The 23,910-nt window shown below is 53.2% G+C and overlaps 1 protein-coding gene and 1 non-coding gene across 5 annotated transcripts; one reads left to right on the top strand and one right to left on the bottom strand.

The window, feature by feature from the left end:
- The first annotated feature begins 1,196 nt into the window (after positions 1–1,196).
- fgd5a (FYVE, RhoGEF and PH domain containing 5a) lies at positions 1,197–22,843 on the top strand. Of its 4 annotated transcripts, none has more exons than XM_086117657.1 (21): positions 1,197–1,325; positions 3,126–5,718; positions 10,127–10,229; positions 10,738–10,796; positions 11,082–11,112; positions 12,681–12,832; positions 12,932–13,088; positions 14,447–14,537; positions 14,658–14,708; positions 14,943–15,001; positions 15,609–15,680; positions 15,762–15,830; positions 17,216–17,299; positions 18,044–18,123; positions 18,417–18,513; positions 18,683–18,820; positions 18,973–19,075; positions 19,152–19,288; positions 20,190–20,291; positions 20,874–21,162; positions 21,350–22,843. In XM_086117657.1, the coding sequence occupies exons 1-20, from the start codon at positions 1,316–1,318 to the stop codon at positions 21,147–21,149; spliced, it is 4,464 nt and encodes a 1,487-aa protein (XP_085973783.1). In that variant the 5' UTR covers positions 1,197–1,315; the 3' UTR covers positions 21,150–21,162; positions 21,350–22,843. The 4 variants fall into 4 exon arrangements, with proteins under 4 accessions (XP_085973783.1, XP_085973784.1, XP_085973782.1 ...); XM_086117658.1 differs by having other exon boundaries at positions 20,190–20,318; positions 20,874–21,028; XM_086117656.1 differs by having other exon boundaries at positions 20,190–20,318.
- Positions 19,365–19,436, bottom strand: trnae-cuc (transfer RNA glutamic acid (anticodon CUC)). The gene has a single exon. It is a non-coding gene; the product is annotated as a tRNA-Glu (tRNA).
- Positions 22,844–23,910: the final 1,067 nt, after the last annotated feature.

Here is a 23,910-nt window from a genome sequence, read left to right as displayed (position 1 = left end):
CGCAAGGTGTGCGTACGCCGCTTCCCCCGGGTTGCGGTTCGGCCGCATCCATTGACTTTTGAGTATGCGCATGAAAAGGAGAAGCGTTCCCGTGTCGGCGCGGACGGGCCATCAAATCTACGGGGGCCGAGCGGGCGAGAGCATCCCAGCCGCCCCAAAAAGTAAGAGCATGCGTCCGTTGGAGCCGCTCAGCGTTTGCGCATTCCTGGAGCTGTCAGCCTTCGCGCAGCATCAATCAATCGGCTCCGAGAAAGGTGACCCGAGGGGTTAGCGGCGCCAACCTTTCCCATCTGTTGCCAAGGAAGTGCGGCCCGTTGCGCAGGAAACTGGGAGAGCGCTTTCCTGTTATGAAGAGAGCCTTTTCGAGGGTTGCGCTCCTTCAATCGGGCAACAGATGCTGGGCCAGGAAGCCCGGCCGTGGCCCACAGCGACTCCAGGGGCCAACTGCCCAGCGCTGGCGAAAGACACAAATCACCGTCACCCCGATGACTCCTTGAACGCAAAGCTGGTCAAATGGGCTCCACAATACAAGGGAGATCGAAGATCGAAATACTCTCCTGACTGACTTGAGCGCCTTTCAAAAAGTGGACGGATTTCAAAGCGGCCCTTTCGTCCTTCCATTTTTTTTTCGGTACGCCGTCCGCAAAGGCAAACCTTTGGACATCCCAGACGTACGGGTGTGCACAACAAAGTTTGGGAGAATTTGTTTTTGACCCCCCAAAATGTTGATCAACTATTTTAGGGTTATTTTAGACGGGCATTTACAGAAGGAACAAAAAGGACTTTGCAGGCTTGCGTCGGTCGTGAGGCTGTTTGCCGCCTTCAGTGCATTCGCTCACGATAAGTGTGAGAAGTCAAGCGGGTTAGAGTTCGTTGCCCTGCGCGCGTTTGCAGGTTGGAGACGAGGGGGGGGGGGGGGGGGTGGGGGGGGCGCGAGCCAACCGAGCTCGGACGCTTGATTTCGTGTGCAGGAATACGGCGCCGTGTGGGCTGTTTGCGCTCCATGAAGTCCTGCCTCGAGGCAGGAAACCAAGACGAGCCTCACTCAGAAGAGGGCGGGGGTGGTGGGGGGGGGGGGGAGGCGGAGGAGGCGCCCGGCGCGCGACGCTCGACACGCGCATTTGCTCCTCCGGTGAGCACCCGAGACGAGATGCTGCGCAACTCGGCTCGTGACACCTGATCCCCCCCCCCCACACCCCCACCCCCCACCGACGCCCTTGCCTTTGTGCGAGGATTCACTTTGCGGAGGATGCGGTTAGCGTGGCGGCGAAAAATGAGCGTTCCTCTCGGCTCCCGCGGATGACGACGTCCCACGATGAACACAGGTTGGTTGCTGAGATGCTGCGAGAGTTTTTTTTTCTCGCTCGTCTGTCTTGCTCTCACCGTCAAATGGCATCTTCGGGGCTTTCATAAAGTAGATCGCCTGCTTATGTTTGGTCCGGGGTGGACGACTTGAATTTCAAATTGGTGGGTGTTTGAAATTAGTGGGTGATTGAAAAGATTTTGTGCCCCCCCCCCAACCCCCAACCCCAAGAGAGAAGTCAAAGTGAACACGAAGCGACGATTGTGTGATCACTAACTGTATTGTGTCAATGCTTGGGAGGTTCATGATGACATCATTATTTCAAGACAAGGTCACAACACATTTGGAAAAGATGTATTTTTTTAGTTTTAATTAAGTGTGAGTTTATGTTATATTATTAATTTTTCATGTTTGAGCATCATATTATTTCATGTTAAGTATGCCTAAATTATATTCTGTTGTTTAATAATTGCTTAGACATTTTTTTTATGTTGATAGGTTCTGATTGGCTGTTAAAGTAAAAGAAGCAGGAAGTGATTTTAGTTAGGGGGGGGCGGTTGTGTTCTCGGACGTGCTGCGTTGCGGACCTTTTTTTTTCGTCCTTTTATTAAACTGCATTGAAGGATTCCATCTCTCCATCTGTCATTCGTAAAGAAGAGCCATCCACTGAAAAACAACCAACCCCTCAACTTGCATAACTATAAACCGTCAAACCAGAAGAATCCGCAGAAAGTCATCTGACAGGAGTCGACAATAATCGTCCTTTTTTGTTGAGCGGTAATTGTGAGCTTGCATTTGCCAAAGCTCGGAACGCAGTCGCCCCGTTCCGGCTGTTCAGGTGGGACTTTTCACCATGTGGACAACTCACGTCCCGTGTTTGGAATTGCCCTGGTCCGACCGTGTGTCACCTCTTTTGATTTTCAAACATTTGCTTGAGTGGAATTCTTGCCGCATCATTCATATCCTGTTCTTTGCAGTTAGTTGCTTTGTCAGGCTGGGGCCCGAGTTTTTCTTTAGCTTTCCTCCTCTTTGGCATCGTCCAAGAGCCTTTTTAGCAACAGCGTGCGCCCGACCGACGTGAGTGCGTTGATGTGCTTTCGGTGGAAGAATGACAAGAAAGGAAGTCCGTTTGTGCTGTGAAAGTGTGTACTCTGAGACGTCCGTGGTGACTGGGGGGCTGCTAATGTCCTTCCCGTGGAAATCCTGTGTGGGAAGCCAAAAAAACAAAAACAAAATAAGCACGGATAAAACCGAACCATTTATTTCAATGTCTGAAATGAGATCTCAACAGTATTTCACAAAAGAGTGAGGCACACGTCGAGACGCGGTGTCTAACAGATAGGACGTGCGTCAGGGCAGGTGCTCAATAACAGGAAGCGACAAGGGGTGTGCACACTTTGTCAGGAACGGGCGTGTTTCATGATTCCAAAACTCCATAAGCAGTCATCGTGTACAGTTAGCGCCTAACTCTGTGAGTGTGTGTGTTTTGTTTTTTTTTTGGACGAAGAAATGGACATTTACAATTCCAAGTATACAGATGTCGAGGTGGGTCCACAGACAAGCACAAGCGCGTGCGCGTGCGCACTCCCATCGAGTGAAGGCATGCGTCGTTTCCCAGACGGGGAGCTGTTATTGTTTCTCCTCTAAGTACGCTGCGGTTCTCTTGTTTTTCCTGCCGATAATGTTCCCTGCAGCCTTCTGCGTGTCACAGACCGGTGGACAGGACATGGTCTCTCCCTTCACATTCCACGGAGAAACCAGTCCTCCAAGTAGCCCTTTTGTCATTGCACCTTACTTGACCCCATTTTTATTCTTTTGACAGATTTCCAAAATCCGCCGCAAGTCCCTCGAGCGAAGGTCCGAAGTCATTTGACCATCCGAGTGCAGTCCAGACGGATGCCGAGGCCTCGTCCCCCCGGGCATGGGTCAAAACCTCCTGTCGCCCCCAAACCCAAAGGCGTCCGTGCGTTTGTAGCTCAGGGGGGGCCACGCTCCCCACAGGCTCTCACGAACGGGGACCTGCTTCACTCCGATGAGGAAACGGATCTGAAGGAGAAGGACAACGAGGGAAAGACTGAGACGGAGGAGAGGCTCAACGGTGTGACAGCAGGAGAGGTTCGGGTCCAAACGGATCGCGGGGCGATAGCGCATCAAAAGCTGGACGACGACATCGAGCGCGTCGGCTCCGAAGACGCGGTCGGCGCAGACGACGCTTCGGCCGCGGACGGTGAGGATCCTGATCAGAACTCAGCCCGACCCGACGTCGGCCAAAACGAAGACACGCCCGCTGCGAGTGAAAACGAGGAGCCGGACAGCGGCGATCAAGAGCCCACTGACCAAAACTCCGGTGAAGAAAAGCTGCGTCCGATATATTCGCCCAGTCCGGGAGAGTCAAAGTGCGTTCAGTTTCACTTGCCCTCGGACGACGGCGCGCTCGAGAACGCAAGGTTCCTCTTTGGGTTCCGCACGCTCCCGACCGTTACCGAGGAGTACCCCTACGATGTGATCGGCCCCGCGGATGACAGCGGTGACGCACGCGAGTCGCGCGGCCCGGCCGAAAGCGGCGATGGCGAAGTGTGGCAACCGGAACGGGCCACCAAAGATGTCTCCGGCTGCTTTCGTTTCACATCCGGCACCGAGGACGCGTTCGGCCCGTATTCCGTCATCGAATCCGTTCCGTCGGATCAAAGTCGCACCGCCGACCCCGAGTGGGGGGAGGATGACGCAGATGAAACTCGAGCAAATGCTCAGCCAGCATCGGCGCCCGCCGACCCGGAGCCTTTCTACGTGTCGACGGACGACGCGGACGATGAGCGAGTCCTCGCAGATGGGGCTGAGGTTGAGGAGGGAACCGAACACGGGAATCCGCACGGAGACGAAACAAAGGACGCCGAGGCCGCGGATGAGTATGCGGACATTGAGGATCCTTGCCGCCGGAGAGACGAGGACCTCGAGCGGCCGGAATGCGCCTCGTCCGAAGATTATGTGGAAATAGGCGACGAGGACGAAGAGGAACGGCCCGAAAAGAGACCGGCCAAAGGGAGAAGTGCAAAAGAGAGAACGGCTCAACGAGAGCAGGCTTTCCTCGGTCAAAGAAGAAGCTGCCAGCCCCGCCTGCGGCTGTGCAACATCACCGTGCCGCAAGACCTGGACCTGGGCCGCACCCCGGAGCTCACCAACCGGGTGGTATTTGCCCACACCACCGAGGCGTTCGAAGAAGACATCGAGGAACTGGATTGCCATATCGTGCCTTTCCACGAGGAAACCGACTCGGACAGCGAAGAGCACATCTACGAGGAGGCCGGCTTTGACTCGGAGGGCGAGAACTTTTTGAACCTCGACAGGAAGGCCGCCGTGACTCGTTCTCGCTCTTATTCCGGCAAAGTCCCAGGTTACGTCCCGGAGACCGTGCCGGAAGAGACGGGCGCCGAATACCAAGCGCACGACGACCGCGCCGTGTCGCCGGATCGGAACGGCGAGCCGATCGGCCGCTCGCAAACGCCCGGGGACAGCAGCTCGACCCCACCCCCCAAATTCCTTTCGTCCGGCCGCTCTGCGGGGAGCCCAGACTCGGCGTTGGCCAAACAATCTCTGACCGATGAGCTCCAGTTCAAGAGGAGAGATGACGCCCTTTCGCTTCCGTGCGTCCGGACGTCTTCCGGGAGTTTCTCCCAACGTAGTCGGCGATCATCCAGCGGCGTTTCCACCCCGACCTCCCTGGTGGACATTCCTCCACCCTTTGAACTGGCGTACATCACCAAGAGACCGGTAACCAAGAGTTCCCCCTCCCTCTTGATCCAGCACGATGCCGACGACAAACTCAAGAAGAAGAAGATCTCCTTCAAACGCCTTTTGGCTCTCAAGTTCAAGAGGAAGGCCGATTCCAAAGGCCTCGGCGACGGCTCCGTCCGTTCCTCTCGGTCCTCTTCCGAGTCCAGTCATCACGGCGCCGCAAGGGTCATCGAGCTCGACCATCGCGGCGCCTCCGGCTCCCCGCAGCCGCGGCCGCCGATCGTCAGCCCCCAGCGGCCTCCCTCGGAACTGCCGTCGACGTTTGTCTTCTACAAAGATCCTCAGAGGAGGAGAAGTGACCTCAAAGCTTTTGGCAGAGGCCTTTCCAGAGTCGAGTCTTTCGAGGAGCGCTCGCATCGCTGCGCCGCGCCGCTGCCTTTAACCAAACCCCGCTCGATCTCCTTCCCCAGTGCGGACACCTGCGACTACGAAAACATTCCGGCTATGAGTTCGGACTACGAGAACATCCAAATTCCGGGCAGACCCGCCAGATCGCACACGGTAACCGAGTTTTTCGACGATCCCCATCGCGCGGCAGCTCCCTGCAACGAGAATGATGGATACGTGGACATGAATAGTTTCCCTGGGATAGACGGCAAACCCTCCAAAGCGGACCCTGAGAGGTATGGTCCATTTTAACCAACTCGTTTGTTCAACCACTCCACCTGTACCTCTGTGTTTTCACTCAATGGGTCTATTTATGCAAAATGAAGTGATTTGGATCCTTTTTGTTCTATCCATGAGCGAGCTCGACCTGCTCCACGAGTCCGTTCAGCGAGAGACGGCCCTTGTGGGGAAGCTGGCTCATGTTTTGTGGATTTAGAGGTCACTTTGGGGAGGTTAGAAATGATCGAGCGACAGCTCAGTCAGCGGAGATTATTCACATGAGATAGTCATTGTTAGCGGCAATTAAAAGTGGGGATGGGGGAGTGGGGGGGAGTCATTAGAGGTGGAAGAGCACATTTGGCATAAGCAAGGAGAGAGAGGAGGAGCGGTAGCCGTGCTAGTAGATGGAGCGCAGGCGTGAGAAAACAAAGAGAAGCGTTAAGCCGAGACAAGAGAAAAGGGCAGAAAGCCGCTCGGCTGTACCCGACACTTCTGGTGGAGTTTCCAAGGGCTTTTATGAAACTAGCACTCTCGCGGGCGTCTCTCTCGTTCTCGCTGCTTGATTGCACCCTGGGGGGTGCGCGGGCTTTACTGCAGCGTGTGATGGAGTGAGCAGTCGCCGCGCTCAGGCGGGGCCAAATGACCTCAGCCTGAGCAGCAGCTACGGTTGCTACGAGGCGTTTCCATTCTGAATTCACTTGCGCGCTCAAAAAACGCGGCTGCGTCTTTGAGCGCTCTTACAAACTGGAGTATGAGAACCCCTTTGCATTTTTTTTCATGAAAAAATCCCTCTCCGAACAACGGGGGGGGGGGGGGGGGGATTTTTACGGTGACCTCTAAATCCACAAAACATGAGCGAGCTTCCCCACAAGGGCTCTCCTCGGGTGGCCGTCTCTCACTGAACGGACTCGTGGAGCAGGTCGAGCTCACTCAGTCTCAAACACGCAGCATGAAATTGGATTGATTCTTACAGGATCGCAAACAATGCCGGTGAGGACAGACTACTGAGTTGCCACTTGGCGCTTCAAGTTTTGTGGCTTCAGCATTTCACATTTTTTTTCCCCCCCCAAAATTTACAAAAAATAAAAAATAAAAAAAAAACCAAAAAGACAAGGCAGCCATATTGGCAGCCATGTTGCGAAAAGAGGCGTCGTTTCAGGTCGATGCGTCGAGAGAGAAGGTGCCGTTGTTGCCGAGCCTGAGCGCGTGCGAGTGCTTTTACACCAAATGTTTAGACTACAGAATACATTTGACTCCGTTTTATTTCGTTTCATCAGGCCCGGGCCTAACCAAACCTCTTCACTGAAGAAAAGTGTTGACAGCTTGCGAGCTCTCGTTGGGAATTGATGTGAGAATTTTGTTTACAGACAGTCAGACAGACGGTTGACTCAATGAAAAGATGCGGCAGCATAAATTGGCAGCGGTGCCGCCGCCGATCGGCCGCCGATCGGCCGCCGATTGTAGATCGGCCCGTTTCCGCCAAGAATTGGGGGATGGGCGCATGTCGACAGATGCCTTTCGTTGCCGATCGGCTGCGGCTTGTACTTTGCAGACAACTAGAGAGCAGCCCGTGTGCAGCCTCGCGTCCCCTCCCCCTTTCTTTAACACTGAGCGTGTTAGACAGCAAACCTGTGAGCCAATCGTCGGATGCCGTCTGCTGCCGCATTGTCTCCGCTGTCACTTTGAAATGATGGCCTGTTGGGGGGGGGGGGGGGGGGCAAAAAGGAAATATATATTTATTATTATTATTTTTTTTTTAATATATACAGTATTGATAAAGCCGTCACCTGAATGATCCTCAAGCGACTGTTGGAAAAATGCTCACCTCGTGAAAGTTTGTTCTTTCTTTTGGGGGTTCTGAATGTGGAGATGGCTCATCAACGACTCGCCTTCACACCTTGAACAGGAAGCTGATGAAATTGAACGAGACGTCGGTTTCAAAACGTTGACCAATTGTAAAGTGGCCCTTTCAAGCTTGCGTTTTTCTGCGCGCGGCCTTCAAACGAAAAAGTTGGGGGTGGGGGGGGGGGTCCAAGCATATTTGCGTGTCTGAGCGCGCGTGTGTGCAGAGTGTGCAAGTGCTTTGTCAAAGACGGCGCCCTTGCTGAGAGCGCACTCTTATTTTGCCAATTAGCAGCGCGGTAACGAATGAGCTGCGAACAGCGTTTGGCAAAGAAAGCGCAGGAGATGTGCTGGCGTTCAAGTGTGAGAGCATCCGTTGTTCCCACATGTCACTTTAAGTCTGTTCCATTCGACAAAGGCAATGTGTCGCTGCGCCTTGATATTGTTCCGCACGGTTCCATTTAGGGAATGGCATTATCGGCGTGGCGCGAAGCTTTTGGCGGTGGCCGTCGTGGGCCTTCGCTACGCTCCGGAATCAAGGAGTGGGTTCCCTTTCGCGTATTGTTGTGCTGGGCGGTGGCTCCGTGCTGAGGTGGTGGACAGGGCGTGTCGCCGGCTCCCCGGGCGGGGCCCCGTGCCAGCCATTCTTAGGTCATTGCCAGGTCAGCCCTGGGGAGGAAATGTCCAGCCTGGAGGCTGTTTACAGGAAATGCAGGACAAGGGTCGCACCGCGGCATGCAGGAGACGGCGAGAGCGAGACATGACCGGACAGATAGCATCAATGTGTCACCACGCAGGCTCTGAGCTGTGCTCTTGCTAATATTGCCGGGTGGGCTTTTTTTTTTTTTTTTTTGGAGGAATTCTCTTCCTTTTTATGGCCATTTTTACTCGGGCGCTTACAATATAGAGCGGATCATCACTTCAGTATGACCATATTGACATGAGAAGGCGTCTTTCGGATTCCTGATCGGTCCTTTTCTTCGTCGTTTGTTGTGTTCTTTTATTTTCGTCTACATTTCTTAGACCCTAGAATCATCTTTTTTGAAAGGAATGAAAAAAAAATCGGTGCTAATCAAATGCTGATTGACGCGGTTAAAAAAAATGCGAACAGCACGTACTAGTCTCAACCTGTCCGCGACACCCTGAAAAAATGTCAGGGACCGCCGCAGCCGAGGACAAGCGGCAAGCTGCTAGCTTACGACGTCGCGCGTCGTGTTAGCATCATGCGACGTCGCATTCGAAGCACCGCCGCTACGGGCAGCAGCACGTCATCATTATCAAACGCAACAAGTCGTTTGAAACCAAAGCGTTCAATTCTCACATTCCCCCCCCCCCCCATCAGTCTTCCTTTTATACAGGCAGGAAAAAATAACTTTTCTTTTGTACTTCTTTCCTGTAATAGTGCCATTAGACGTGGTTTTAAAAAAAGCCTCGATTGCATCGAAGATACATTTCAATTCATGTCGCGGGGCTGGTTGCTTGTCGAAATCGCGAAAACTTCTGAGAAATGTCATTTGCATCGTATGGAAGTCTGAACCTGTTTTTTTTTTTCTCTTTGTGTGTATTCTTCACCGGGTGAAGGACAAACGCGTCCCCGTAATTTTTCCTCCCCGAGTCGACGAGCCTCGTCGCATCTCATTTTGTTTACGACTGAAGATTGCGTAACCTCGGCATCGTCACCCCTGGAGACCGAAATCTTTGATCTTCAGTGAGGTCCACCGTGAATAATAGCCCACCCAATGGCCCGCGTGTGTCTGTGTGCGTGCGTGTGTGTCGCAATCAGGGATTCAAACTGACTTGGATACACGACATTGCGTGACGTACACAGCGCAGCGTTAAAAAAAAGACCGCGGCTCCTATTCATTCTGAGGCCACAAAATTGGAAGAAACGGGCGAAGAATGTAAGGTTCAAAGGACGAGGCCCTCTCACGTGTCGGAATTGTCACAACCAAGACGATGCCGTGCAGGTTTAGTCCACTGTAATAAGTGAACATTTTTTTTAGGTGCGACGTTATTAGCTTTGTGGAGGCAGGTGCTGGGGTACCTTACAATGTGGCAGGTGTTTTTTTTTCCCCCTCAGGATGTGAATTAAAAAAAAGAAAGTGTGGCTTTTAGATCACCTTCCTTGTTCGGGGAAAGTGGTCAAACACACTAAGTGGGCCTTAATGGTTGGGAGAATTGGAATACTGACCTCAGGTCGCATTAAAGGGATTACACGAGAACCGAGCGAGTGTGCGAGCCCCTCGAGCCCTCGAGACGGAAGGATTATCACTGGACATACACAACTCTGTCATGGATAAAAGGATGGATTGGTTCTAATGTGGTGCCGCGCGCACCTCACCGTCTCGGATTCCGCTTCTCCTCACCGGGGGTGGCAGGTGTGCCGGAGCCTTTCCCGGCTGACTCAAGGCCCGAGGTGCGCGGCGCACATAGACAAGCGAGCGGTCTCACTCACGAGCACACCTGAGGACACTTTAGACGCTTTCATGAACCCGACGTGTTTGTTTGTTTGTTTTTGGAAAGGCTGCGCACCAGATTCCCTGCGTTTTGATGTTGGACTTTGTCTCTCCTGTGGTCTCGCAGCGCCTACACCGAACCTTTCCCGCTGAGCTCAGCCGAGGAGGAGGACAACGGACGCACGTCGGAAGAGGAAGAAGGGCCCGCCGAGCAAAGCTGTGATCGGCCGGTGAGTTCGGGGGAAACAAACGGACGGCAACGCGGCTTGCATCGCTCTCTCCCGGCCGCGGCGTGGCTATCCGCGCTACGTCGCGCGACGGTGGAATCGGAGGCGATGGAAATGCGTTTTTCATCCGAGGGATGGCCCTCTCCGGCAAACACGACGGCCACAGAGTACAGTACGGCCTCGCCGGGAAAGCTCTGAACGCTTTGCACGCCATGTGCCGCGGCCTTTTGATTAGCCTCTAAACCATTGTCGTCGCCGCGCACGCGCGCTCATACATAATGCATCGGGATTTCAAAGCGCCATCTTCCAGAGGGCCCTCGTGCCTGTGCTGCACTTTAATGAAATCATCCGTCTCGTTCTGACAGCAGACCGAAGGAAAAGAAACAAACAAAGTCGCTTGACTTTTGGTTCCCCCGTCTCGATTTCTTGAATCCGTCGCCCTCGGCTAGCGTTTAGCCGCTGCTGTTATTGCGCCGCAAGCGCTCATTCATCTGTCGCTGCTCTCACGCAGACCGACGGGCGATCCCGAGCGTTCTACGTCGCCAAGGAGCTCGTGGATTCGGAAAGACTGTGAGTATCGCCGTGGTGTCATCCCACCCAAACACGAGCGCCCCCCCCCCCCCCCCCCCCAGTGTCACCCACGTGGAAGCTTCTCCGGCGCAGCGCCAATCTCATCCTCGCTCGGCTAATCCTCTCACGTGGTTCATAGATAATGTGGAGGCGTCGTCGATAGGTGAACTCGTTTCCAATTGTGTGAACGCTACGAGACAAAAAGCCACCTCTCAAGATTTCACGTCGCATTTGTGAGAAAGTCGTCCTTTCTGCTTTCATGGTGTCTTTTCCGTCTTTTCGCAGACACGTCAGCGCCCTCAAGTACCTTCAAGAGGTAAAAGCTTGCATGTCCCACTTTCCTGAAATGTTTTGTCACGTGAGTCTGCTCCCTGCAACCCCCCCCCCCCCCGCCCCCCCCACCAACCGCCCCCACCCTCCGCCGCCAAGCTCCGCTGAGGTTTATCAATGTTGTTGCAGCAAGAGCGACTTCCTGTCCTGACAAAGTTAACACGCACGGTGTGGCCGGTTGTGAAGTGATGCGGTGTGTTTACAGGCGCCCTCTGATATTATTGTCCCGAGTTGGAGCTTGACTTACCCGATCGTCTCCGTGCACTCCAAAAGTCAAGAGAAAAGCAAAAAATCAAAAGGCACGAATGGTCATTTCTAGCTCAAGTGGGGAGAACAGAGGGGACCTGAATTTAGAAGGCGCGGCTGGATTTGATGAAAGCAAAAGTGAGAGCGGGGGCCTCGCCGAGGGCAAACGGAAACACTGACCGCTGGTACGACATTTGCGAGGGGAAATGGAAGGCCCGCGGAAGCGCTCTCCGTCCGTAACGCGGCGAGCTCTTGCAATTCCGTAACAAAGTCTGAAGCGGTCGGTGACCGACGCGTGAAGCGCGTTCGGCTTTGAAGCATTCCGCCGGCTCGTTTTGGGGGAGGAGTTGGCGACTTATAGGAGCCATTGTTCCATTGTCCGATAAGGAATTTCCAGGGGCCCGTCCCCGCGCCAAGGGAGGGAGGCCGCGCTCCTCGTTTCAAGTCATTTTTGGCACAACGGCTCCCGATTTTGGTTTTCTTTGTGACCTATGACCCCCCCCCCCCCCCCCCCCCGGCCAAATTGCGTGGCGAGCTCCTCCAGAAACGCCGTTGTTACCGCTCGAGCCGCCTTCGTTGATCGAAAATCCAGCGCGTGCATGTGCCGGATGAACAATCGACTGGCTCCAGAAGTCAATCCCTTGTCTGGCTTTTTTTTTTTTTTTTTTTTTTTTTTTTTTGACGCCGTTGCTTTCATTTTGGTCATCGTTGTTCTTCATCCGAAAGCGGCCGTTTCTGCAAAGCCATCGTGCGTCGCGCGGGGCCGTGATGCAACGGCGTCCGGCCGTGGGTGGAATGCTAGACGCTCACTTCCTCCTTTCCTGAATGTTTGCGCGGAGGCCAATGTCTCCAGCAGGAAGGATGTTTAGGGAGGCCATTTTCCTTCCTTTTCAAGCCTCCTTCTTCAACGTTGACCGGCCACCACGTGAAGCGTGAGGTTCTCCGAATGTGAAAACTTCTGCATGACGACTGTGGTCTAATTTGCGCTGACTTGACAGCACCATGTTGCAACTCCTCTCTGACAGTGTCTGTGTCATAGTTCTCTCTGCCATTTTTCTTTTTTTTTTTTTTTTTGGTGGTGGGGGGTGGAGGGGATATCCTTTTTTTCACATTGGGCTAGAAGTTTAGTGTTCTACAGGCAGGCAGATGTTTTCTGACGACATCATTTTCCCATTGCAGCCAATGCCTTGGAAGGTGGATACTCACGCTCTCCCCCTTGCTTCTTCCAGCCTTTTCTCATCATCCTTTTCGAATCAACGTATCCTGTTTTTTTACTTCTTTTTTTTTTTTTTTTTTGGTCTCGTGAAGGGCTTCAGGCCGGCAGTGGGCCAAGCCGTGGCCGAGGATGGGGGTCCGCTTCTGGACGCTCAGAGATTGGAGGAGATATTGGGTGTCCTTCCTCAGGTCTTGACTCTCCACAGCAACATCCTCGCTGAGCTGGAGGAGCGCATTCATCACTGGTACGATGCGGTCGCAAAGGCACCTAGTGTGCTGTTTCGGGGGGGGGGGGTTCTTCTTTTTTTTTTTTTAAGTAGAGTCCGTTGTCCTCTCACGTCTAGGGAGGAAGGCCAAAGAGTGGCGGATGTGATCTTGTCACATCGTGAGGACTTCAGGGTGTTTGATACCTTCATCTCCGAGTACGAGCGCAGCATGGCTTTGCTGGAGGAGAGCTGCAAGGTCAACCCGGCCTTTGCCAGCACTGTCAAGAAATTTGAGGTGAAATCTCCTAAGCGAGTCACTCTTTGACATCCATTGCATGCTCGATCTTTTTTGAGCCGAGATCTACTTTTCAAGCAAACCACCCTCCCGCCATCCAACCGTTACCGCACGCGCACGCGTTTTTTTTTCCACCCCCCCAGGCCCCTCACGATAGACTTGGGGCCAGTCCGTCTGTTTTCCCGAGTGACTTCTTCACAACATTTGAAAGTAAATGCGCTCACCGGTGTTTGTGTGGAAACATTGAGAGCACTGAATAAAAAGATAGGATATGAATGCGATGAGCAGAGATAGGCGCGTGGCATTCTCATTTGCATGCAGCTGCGTGCCGGCGCGCGCAAGAGATTGGCCAAGTGCATTCAGCTGCTCACATCAGCGCCTCGGCCCTACTTTGATTTACAGGATGCTTGTTGACGCGGCGCTTCCAAGTATTTCGAGTTTGGAAAGAAAGTGGACAGTGCACCGACTGTTTTCACTCATGAATATTTAACAGCAGCTGCCCCGTCCTGGGAGGTGGGGGGGGGGGGGGGGTGGAGGAAAGCACCAACGCCAACATCAACAACAGCAACCACCTTGTAGCTCCTCCGTGCGAGATGATCTCATCTGCGTCAAAAGAAAAAGGTCGGGCATCGGAAAATCCGGTCTGGGCACTGATGCTTGGTGTTTTCAACACCTGGCCGCCTCCGTAAAAATGAAGATGAGCCCAACCGGGCCACTTTTGAGTTGAGCGACACTCCTTGGCACCGCCGGCCAATGAAGCTGTCGACGCGGAAGGTGCCAAAATGAGATTGGACGCCTTCTTTTTCGTCCCATTTTAGAGCGAGCACGCTTGCCACCACATACGCCATGCGCGTCGCACGGCAACGGATGCCGCGCTGCGCCGGAGCGCGGCCTGATGGGATTTGCGTGGAGATTGCGACCCTTCCGGAACGGGGGAGCCTACGGGTCACGCGTTCACCCTATATTGCAGACGCCGAGGGCGACAACGTTCCATCCGCAATTTAGTGGAACATCGTCAATATTTTCGCGCCTTTGGCGCCGTCGCCATTTTGAATGTTGGTGGTTGCGATCATTTCACCGCGGATGCGCTGACAGCGATGAAGGAGGCCCGGACCCTGATCAGATCCCAGTGAGGCCTCCAAATCTATTTTTAGACGGCCTAGTCAACGCGCCGCTCCGGCTCCAGGGTGGCGCGACGCTGCAACTGCACGTAAAATACAAAGCTCCCGCAGAGCTACACGAATCGCTCAATCGGCGCCGTGCCGAGCGATATCAACGGGCCCGGCCGGAGGCGGCCGCCCCATTTCCAACGCAGGAAGAACTCTGATGTTTTGCATTTGGATGCTTGGATCTTGCAGAGGATAAGTGCGAAGGATGCCGAAGTGCCACTGAAACAGCAGCTGCTGCAGGTCCTCGTCCGAGTCCTGCAATACGGCATGCTCCTGACAGGTAACGCACGGAGGCATCTTTGCGGCAAGTTGCTACTTTGTGACAGCGGCGGTTTCAAGAAAGTCGCCGCCGTGGAACCTGGTCAATAGCTCGCTCTTTCTGCTTGACTTGCCTCCGCAGATTACCTGAACAACCTCTCCCCCGATTCTCAAGAATATGAGGACACACAAGGTATCCCCCCCCCCCCGTGTCTGAGCCGCCGACGCCCTAGCCGCTTTTTTCAAGATTTTCAAAGCGCAGTGCCAAATCCATGAAGTCCTGAAACCGTTTGTTGCCACTTGGATCTTCTATTGTGTGACCCGCCTCCCTCGAGACGATGACGTTTCAGAAAACGTACTTTGTGTTGGGGTTTTTTTTTTTGCCTTGTTTGGTGACGCGTCGACTTTGTTTTTGTGTGTGTTGCAGCCGCCTTGGTGATTGTGTCCGAGGTGGCGGACCAGGCCAACGATAACCTGAAACAGGGGGTAAGCAGCGGATGCGTTGAGTGCGAGTCGATGAGGCAGCTAGCAAAAGGTCTTTCGAAGACACTCGCTCAGTCGTCCGTCCACAGAGAGCGAGAAGTTTATTCTTCGAAATGGATTGTCGCATGATTGTTGAGTTCCAAGATGATGTGTTTCTCCGTGAAACAAACAACTCGATCTGTATTTTTAGATGTTTGTGGTCCTGATGCGGCTGCTCAAAGAATGCCGCAATCTAACATGCGAGAGGTCGTACGTGACTGGCGCTTTTCTTCGAAACAGACGCTAGAAGGGCAACCAAACGCGACCCCGAGATCCTTCTTTCAAGTGACAGCCCAAAACTTTTCACCCGAAGAATGAACCGTGCCGGCGCCGGTTGCTTCGTGAGTCACCTTCGAGCGGCGCAGCAACTGTCGCCCGGTGCGCTAACGCCTCGCTTTTGCGCGTCGGTTGAAAGCCTCACATTTTGGGCATCGACCCGGCGGGAGGGAGAAGCGGATTCCTCGGCGTTGAACGGGCAGGCCCCCCTGGATCGGCGCGCCGAGCGGTGGCATTTGGGGTTCTCCTCCGGATACTCACACGCACAATGTCTCTGCTCCCTCCGATGTCTCAGGAGAACTTGCTGCGTATGGTCCACATCGAATACAGCTTGAAAGGCAAGCGGGACCTCCTGAAGGCCGGCAGGGTGAGCGAAAGCGGCGGCGAGCCAAAAGCGGGGCACCTCGTCTTCCGCGTCTCACGTGCTGACAATTGATTCTGTTGGCAGATGTTCGTCAAAGAGGGAACACTCATGAAGGTCTCGAGGAAAAGCAGACAGCCCCGACACCTTTTTCTGGTAACTCTTCTCCAACCTCATCACAGCCGGCGTTCGACCTTCGCTCGCCCTCGACGCGGCGCCCGGCCCGGCTCCGCTTCGAGCTCGCTCATTAACACCTCATCGCAATCGGGCCGAAAGGCAATTTGCACTTTTCTCGAGAACGCGGCCTTGGGTGGGGGTTGCTTGGCAACGACACACCGAGGCTTTGAGCAGGATCGCGTCGCGTTTGCGCGTGAGATTGGGCAACGCTGGGCCTCGTCATCTGCGGGACGGTGGGGCGGAGCCTCGTCTGCCACGGCGGAAGGGCACATGGCCAAAGTTGAAAAATGTCCAGCGGGCGGCGCACCCGCCTGCAGCCCGGGCCTCCCCCTGCACTCTCCTCCCCTCTCGGCGCTCGTTTAGCAGGGCCCCCGCTTCCTTGCAGGATGTTTGGTGCGGGTCATTGGATGCTGGCTTCCTGTGTATTGGGAGGGGACTGACAGCAAAGCGAAGGCCAGTCAGCCCGTAGAATGCAGGCGGGGGGTTGGGGGGGGGGGGTGCCCTTGAAGAGGTTGAAGGCCTGTGGAGCGTTAACACAAAGGCATCGCGTGAAATCAAGAAGCTCGCTCAATATTAATGGATTTAAGGGGCAGCAAGCGATGGGGAAAGACGGCGACTGCTGCATTCGGGGTTTGGAGTCGTCCTCCAATGAAATGAGCGGCGAAGGTGAAGCGCGCGGGCTCAGAGTTCACAGGCCCGGGTTCGGGATTGGCCGTCGTGCGTTGTCACGTTTGAAAGGCCGTGCGCCAGGGCCTTCGACATTTCCCCTGCCGTGTTTGTTTGTTGAAGGTGGTGGCCTGTCCCACGCGGGGCGAGCGCTGGGAGGGCAATTGGAGGCCCAGAACCCAGCACAGGGTGGAGAATTCCTGGATGCGGTCTTGACGCCCCGGAGGATGTTTAGAACGCACGTTAGGTGTGACCAATGATGTCATCCCTTTTTTTGAGTAATGAAATACCTCCCACGCACAACACAATGGGCGCTCGGTGTGTTCAGGGAATAACAATACTCTGCTCTTCCGTGCAAATAAACGCCTTTATTGGCTTATTTTGTTGTGCAACTTGCGTGTAGGTGGGAATCGGGGCCCCGCATAGTTGCACAAAGTCGCGTGAACGCTGGGAAAGGAAACGGCTTCATCCGTAAGAATGTGGCAAGGGCCAAAGGAATCGATGATCCACGGTGTGCGCCGATTTGCTCGAATAGCTCTGGAGCTTTGTCGTCATCTGGTGGCGACTGGGGGGTACTGCACCGCTGGGAAAACCCACCTCGTCATTGACCAACCGTGCAGTGCATCGGGAACAACTTGTCTTCTTCCGAGGTGGTTTTGAACAGGCGCCGATCTGGCTCCATGTGTGTCCTCCGCCAGATGAATGACATCATGCTGTACACCTACCCGCAGCAGGATGGGAAATACAGGCTGAAGAACACGTTATCCCTGTCTGGAATGAAGGTACCGTACGGGACCTTCGTTTTTCCATGCGGAACGGTCCCCGTGGTCCCCAACCCCCGGTCCGGCCGGCCCGCGGCGCCCTTTGGGACGAGCAAACGTACTCCATCAGACGTGGCGGAAATGTGCGCGACTCACTAGCCAATCGGAGTGCCCCTTCTTACATTGGGTTGTTTGAAAATAGAACCAGAATCGGCCAATCCATGAAAGAAGCAGACAACTGAGCGAACGTCCCGCTTTATCGGCGCGTAACTTCAGAAGATGAAGCGATTGGGACAAGAGAAGGTCCTCCCTTAGCGCCGCGGAGGAGGAAGCCGGCGCGCGTGCTATGTCGTCAAAAACCAAGCGAGACAAGAAACACGTTGAATCATTTGAACAAATAACACCCGAGTGATCAAGCGGAAAGCGTGACAACGCGAGCAGTTCGATCGCGTGCTTTTTTTTGATCAGTCCATTTGCAAATAGCAACGATGCTAACGCCGGATGTATTCTACATTTGCTTTCGAGTACAAAAACACTGTTTGAAACGAATGAAGAAAAAAACGATGTCGGTGAAATGTTTTATTTCTCCATAATTATATTTGTTGTCAGAACCAGGGCTTAATGCTGGCAATTTAATTGCCCCGTGACAAAAAAAAAAAAAAAAAAAAAGGTTGGGGACCAACGTGTGACAGCATGCCGTACAGTTACGAGTTTCATAGGATGAAGGTTGTTGTACAAAACTATTTCCCCTCCACGCACACGCAGGTGAGCAAACCTGTCCTTGACAACGTCCTGAACTGCCTGAAGATCGAAGTGTCCGATATTACCATTACACTCTCTGCCAGGTAAATAAAACAGACAAAAAAATAATAATAACATTCTGCCTTGAGCAATCAAATTTGGCTTGGTTTTAACTGTTTTGTCAGTGTCACAGGACAGTAGTAGAAATTTTAGCAATGAGTTCGTTAGCGCGCGTGTCGTTCATGACCGGCCCAAATCACGCCGAGTTGGGATGACCCGATTCAAGCGCTCACGCCTCCCTTGTGTATGCTGTGGCGCAGGTTGACATGACGTGAAATTCGAAGCGGTTTTCTCGCTCGGTGACCGCTGCGTTTTGACATCGTTGTCTTTTTTTCAGCTCGGTTGGAGAGCGAGAGGACTGGTTCCACACATTGAGTCGAGCAATCGCTGACCACGCTGCGGGACTCTGTACTTTTGGAGGAGCCTGTAATGAGGTGAGGCCGAGCAAGTGATTCGTCGCGGCAATGAATGGCGGGGGCATGCGTTAAAATCAGAAGAATAGCTGCTCTTTCCACCTTTCAATTTTCCAAAGGTGGAATTTTCCAGTTTTATATATAAACTGCCGCCGCGTGTTTGTTTTTCATTGGCCGGATGCGCCAACAGGCCCGCGAGAAGCTGTGGATGGCCTTGGGTGAAGCCGCTCCGGTTCCGGTGCCGCCGTCTCACGCGATGATGTGCATGAACTGCACCTCGGACTTCAGCCTCACTCTTCGACGACACCACTGCAATGCCTGCGGCAAGGTTGGCTGGACCGCGCGGCTCCGAGACCGGGTCGCGACGCCTCGTTTGCTCCGCTTCGGACTTTTGGACTCGTGTTTGTTGCGGCTCTTCCTCGCTTCCGTTTCGGACGGTTCACGTAACGTCGCGGCATTCTTTGTATTCTGGCCCCGCAGGTCGTGTGCCGGGCTTGTTCCAGGAACAGATACCCGCTTAAGTACCTCAAAGACAGGCCGGCCAAAGTGTGCGACCGCTGCTTCGCCGAGCTCAGGAAAAGAGGTGACCCGGCGGCACGTTGGGGCGGACGAGGACTTCCTTTGTGGCCATGTAAAAGTGATTTCGGGCTTGATTCTAGGCGGCGGCGAGTCAGGCGCGTGCGGCGACTCAAGTCCGCCCACTCATCGGGCCAGTCGTCCCCTCTCTGCCGTCTTCCAAAGCTGGCAGACGCCGAGTCTCTGGAAGAGCAGGAGGAGCACGGCGTCCCTCAATCAGGTGTGGCGCGTTTGGGCTCGTCGTGGACAAATTCACGGTCCCGGGGGCTGACTTAGGGCGACTGAAACAAAATGCCTTCCCTGACCGGGAATCGAACCCGGGCCGCGGCGGTGAGAGCGCCGAATCCTAACCACTAGACCACCAGGGACCTGACAGTGCCGCCGAAGAATGTCCGGCACCCGAGACGGGCCCAGCATGCGTTGACAGAGTCTTGCCAGTAGAGGTCGCTATTCTGCTATGCTGTCGCAGTGTTGCCCAAGTCCAGTCTTCAAGAGCCCCCAAACGGCTCAACATCAAACTCCGCGAAGCCCCGATCGGCATCCCGATCGTTCGAATCAAGTGTGTTGGCGGAGGGTGGCGTCTAAAACAGGCTGGGTCGGGGTTCCTCCAGGACCAGACTTCAGCACCCTGGCACTTACAACAAACCAAAAAAAGTTCTTGATTTTCAATTGCGCGTGATTACATGTTTGTTTTTTTTCGATCAACGAACAATGCATTTCACTTGTTTATTTTTGAGCAAAACAAGGGACAATGACATCGGTTTACCACATTTCCATCATGTGCAACCGATGTCCATGTTCAAATTCAGTCAAATGATCTTTTTGGGGGTGGAGGGAGGGGGTCTTTCTCCGGTGTGCATGTAATCCCAGCTCTACTCTTTTTTTTTTTTTTTGTATTTAAAAACAAAAATCTCAGCCGGCACATCACCAAATACCCATAAAAGTCGACACAAGTGTACCCGAATGGACCACAATTAGCCACCTGCTGACGTGTCACGCTTCAGCGGTTGGGAATCAGCGAGCTACCGGATGGCCGCCCTGCGCTCCGATCGACACGCTTTTGCTCGCCTTTGCGCCATGCTGCCGTGTTGACCCTTTGCCCTTTGCGTGTGCACTCGCAGTTGCCTCACGGCGTGGACGGCTCCGCCATGAGTGGCGTCTTACAGCGCCGAAAGAAGAGCAAGAGGAAATGGAAGCGGCTGTGGTTCCTCCTCAAAGACAAGGTGCTCTACACCTTCACGGCCCGCGAGGTGAGGGGGCGCAGAGTCTCCCGCAGCAGCCCTCTTCTCCTTCATCCGCTGACTGCTTTTGTTTTCACCCGTCACCGGACGGTCCCTTCCGAAAACTCTCTGCGACTTCGCAAGGGCCCGTCTTTGCCCTCGCCGCGCCCTGAGCGGCGAGCTCTTGTCGTCTCAACCGTGCACGGCAAACGTGCGGTTTGCATATTTGAAACGTGCCCGATACCCGCGACGTTTCTCGCTTGCAATGGCGTCGACGATCAGACAGACAAACGACATTGTGGACGGCGGCTCTTCCCAATCCGCCTTCCTTGCGCAATCACCGAACTGGTCTGTTGTCAACCGCCTGTAGTCGCAGACCTTCGCCAACAGAGGGCGCTAAAATTCCCGTTCACATTGAACTGAAGGCAAACCTTTTATCCACATACAAACGTGAAAATTCCTGCTGGGGGGGGGTCACCGTTTTTTCGCTTTTCGCAGGGGTAGGGGGGAGGTGTCCGGTACCACCTAACTGCGAAACGCCGAGGCATTGCCGTATCTTTCTGACTTGGTGGAATATTTCTTCAGGACGAAGTGGCCTCCGAGAGTCTACCTCTGCGAGGCTTCACCGTCAAGCTGACGGAAAGGCCCGAGGCGGATGACGGTGGCAACGTGTTCCATCTCTACCACAAGAAAAGCCTGTACTGCAGCTTCAGGGCTGATGATCATCACACAGCGCGCAGGTCAGCATCATTCTTTGTGAGCTGGCTTTTAATGATCTCCGGCGTGGAAATGAAGCGCGCCGAGTCGAAAGAGTCAACCCCGGCAAGGCTACTGAGGCGAGAGCATCGTGGTGGCTCGTGAGCGGAACGATAATGTGGGTGGACAAACTGCAAGGGAAAGCGTCCTCTACCGCAACTGCTATGGGCTTCGTTTTGGTTTGGCATAAAGCGACCGCGCTTTACTTTTTCCCCCCCGGCAACAGCCGCCGTCACAAGTGGTGGTTGATCCTTGTAGTTCGGCTGCGCCGGTGTCTGACTTTCTACCTACGTGTTTTGTTTCAGGTGGGTCGACGCCATCGAGGAGGCCACAGTTTTATAGCGGCGGCTTTGTCGAAAAACAAGCCGTTCCGACAACGGACAGTCAGCGGAAACCCGATCTGTCGACCCGTGGTCTCAGCACACACCTTTCATCCCTATCCCCAATATCCCAACATCGATGTCATGGGAGGTTATCTCGGCAGCAGCTCAAACGGCCACCCGGTAAGGAGGTCACCGCTCGGCGACTGATCTTTTTTTTTCCCTCAATGCCTTCACTTGAGAGTCCACTCTTCAAGAGCAGCTACGACAGCGTTAAGATTGGATTGTATTCGCATTTTGCCCACGGAGAGCCAAAAGGGTTTGTTCTGTGTATTTTTCTACTGTTGAAAGTGATTGTGCCATTGGATTAGGGATTGTGGGTCGCGCTCTTGGCCACCTTTCAGCCTGCCTTCTGTGGTGTTACCGCTCTGCAAAAAAACAAAAACAAAAAAAAACAAAAAACTTGCTGGCAGAAGCTAAAACAACAAAAAACAATGTGTGTGGTGGGGGGGGGGGCATTTCAATATTTTGAAGTCGGCGATCCATATTCTGTATCGTGTGTGCAGCGGCAACAGTTCTGTCATCGGGAACGGATTTGCATTTAAGTTGAAGAAACAAATGTTGAGCAAGTGCCACTTTATTTCGTCCCGTTGCATTCGGTGCAATTTCCATTTCATGATAAATGCGCCAGAGTGAGAATTGTTACAATGTTAGACAATACTGCCGTACTTTTATGGAAGAATTGCGCTCGCCCCCCCCCCCCCCCTCTTTGAGCTCCCGATGACTTTGTCTTTTTAAGGTTTTCAGTTCCAACGGAAGTAAACTATGAAGGTAATATCGCGCCGTTTGAGCGCTGTAAATATACTACCGATGGTTGAAATGGGACTTGATTTTCATGACGGAAACTGCCAATGCCACATATCTGAAATCTGAAGCTTTGCACTTCTTCTGAGTTTCTAACCTTTGTGGATTTCTTGAACACAGAAAATGATATCTGTTCACGCAAAGTTCAGAAACCTCACGTCCCCTGGTATGGATATGCAGACAACCCTTTCAAACGGATCGTTTTGCTCACACTTGATAAGTTCAACGCACTGTCAGCAGACGGATGCTCAATATCGCTCTTAATAAATGCACATTTGTTTTGCCAAGTTATACATTTCTTCATTGAAAAGAAAAAAACACACACACACACACATCATACTTTGAAGCTTTATTGATCCGGCATCCACGGGCTTCTTGACAAATACGACAACCTTATATTGTGTTCTCGAGTATTTTTTTCATCTCGGAGTAGAACTTCAAAGAAAGGCAGTCGGAGTCCAAGTGAAGTTTTCAATTGTTCTTTTGTTTTCCAGACATTAAGTGTGACATGAGATTGTACCGCTTGCATACAGTGCATTGGAAATGTAAATATATACAGTATATATATATATATATATATGGATGCATATAAAAATAAACTCTGTGAAAAAATAAGCAAGGGTCTCGATATGCCTCTCTGTCCTCGCTTAAAAACATATTTGCCACGGCAGATTTGAAACAAAGCAATGAAATTGCGACTTGAAGCGTTGAGCGGCTCGCACGACTGCGACATTTCAGCTCAAAATTTCAACAGCTCAAAATGACGTTTTCGCACACACAGACGCTGTAAACGCCCGTTTAATATGTCTTGTGGAAATCCATTCGGAGAGCGACGTTTCAAACTTCTCTGAAGGCATCCCGGTGTCGAAAGAGGAGGTCGTTGGACCCAACGTGTCGGAGCCAAACGTTCCGTCACGTTTGCAGGCCACCCTGCAGAATATCTCGGCAGGCGTAGAGCAGTTCCGGGAAGATCGACGACGCAGGAGCAAAGGCTGACCGGCGACTCGGCATTCTTATGAGTGAGGTCACTCGCCGCAAATTGCCCAACGAAAGCATTTTTCGTCGTTAGGCGCGTTGCTATGGGTCAAACTATTAACCGTCGGCGTTTGTTTTCGGGCCCTCAGAACTCGTACTGCTCGTTAACTGCTCGTAACCGCCGAGTGACATTCCTGAGATCATTTGTCAAAGCATTTTATCGATGAGAAGTGGGAAATTCCTTTGACGTCATCTTGCGTGCGCCCGTGTCGTGTGTTGATTCAGAGATACGATCACCTGTCCTGGAACATCTCCACCTAAAGCAACCTTTTGTGTGTGTGCGCGCGCGCGTCCCTGTTAAACCCACTACATAGGAGCAGCCACTTAATCTAGGGGGCATTGATTTTTTTTTTTTTTTATGTCCTGTGTATAATTAATTGGTTCTGTGGTGTGACTGGAGCAACGAATCCGTTCATGGGCTCCAAGGTCAAGGTCATCATTATTGTCAAGTATGCTTTATGTAGTTGTCGAAATGAATTCAAACGAGTCGTTTGATCCAAGCGGCGAGAGCGACGCAACGCTCGTCCGGTCGACGGGCTGTAATCCGAGTTTGACTTTTCGAGTTGCCCTCCCGGAGCCCGAACGCCGCGTCACGCGACCCGGCTCGGAGAAGTGAATTCCGGACCGCAGAAGGCCCGCGCGATAAC

The sequence above is a fragment of the Hippocampus guttulatus genome, chromosome 8 (assembly GCF_054856545.1).
Source record: "Hippocampus guttulatus isolate MCC_2025c chromosome 8, RoL_Hgut_1.0, whole genome shotgun sequence".
Classification (NCBI taxonomy): domain Eukaryota; kingdom Metazoa; phylum Chordata; class Actinopteri; order Syngnathiformes; family Syngnathidae; genus Hippocampus; species Hippocampus guttulatus.
The sequence above is the reverse complement of the archived record's forward strand: the minus strand, read 5'-3'. Positions and strand labels throughout refer to the sequence as shown.

Bases quoted from the DNA above. Each gene is read 5' to 3' on its own strand.
- fgd5a (XM_086117656.1), top strand. The intron at 13,089-14,446 runs GTGAAATCTCCT...TGGATCTTGCAG, and splicing joins GCACTGTCAAGAAATTTGAG to AGGATAAGTGCGAAGGATGC. The intron at 15,002-15,608 runs GTAAGCAGCGGA...CCGATGTCTCAG, and splicing joins ACGATAACCTGAAACAGGGG to GAGAACTTGCTGCGTATGGT.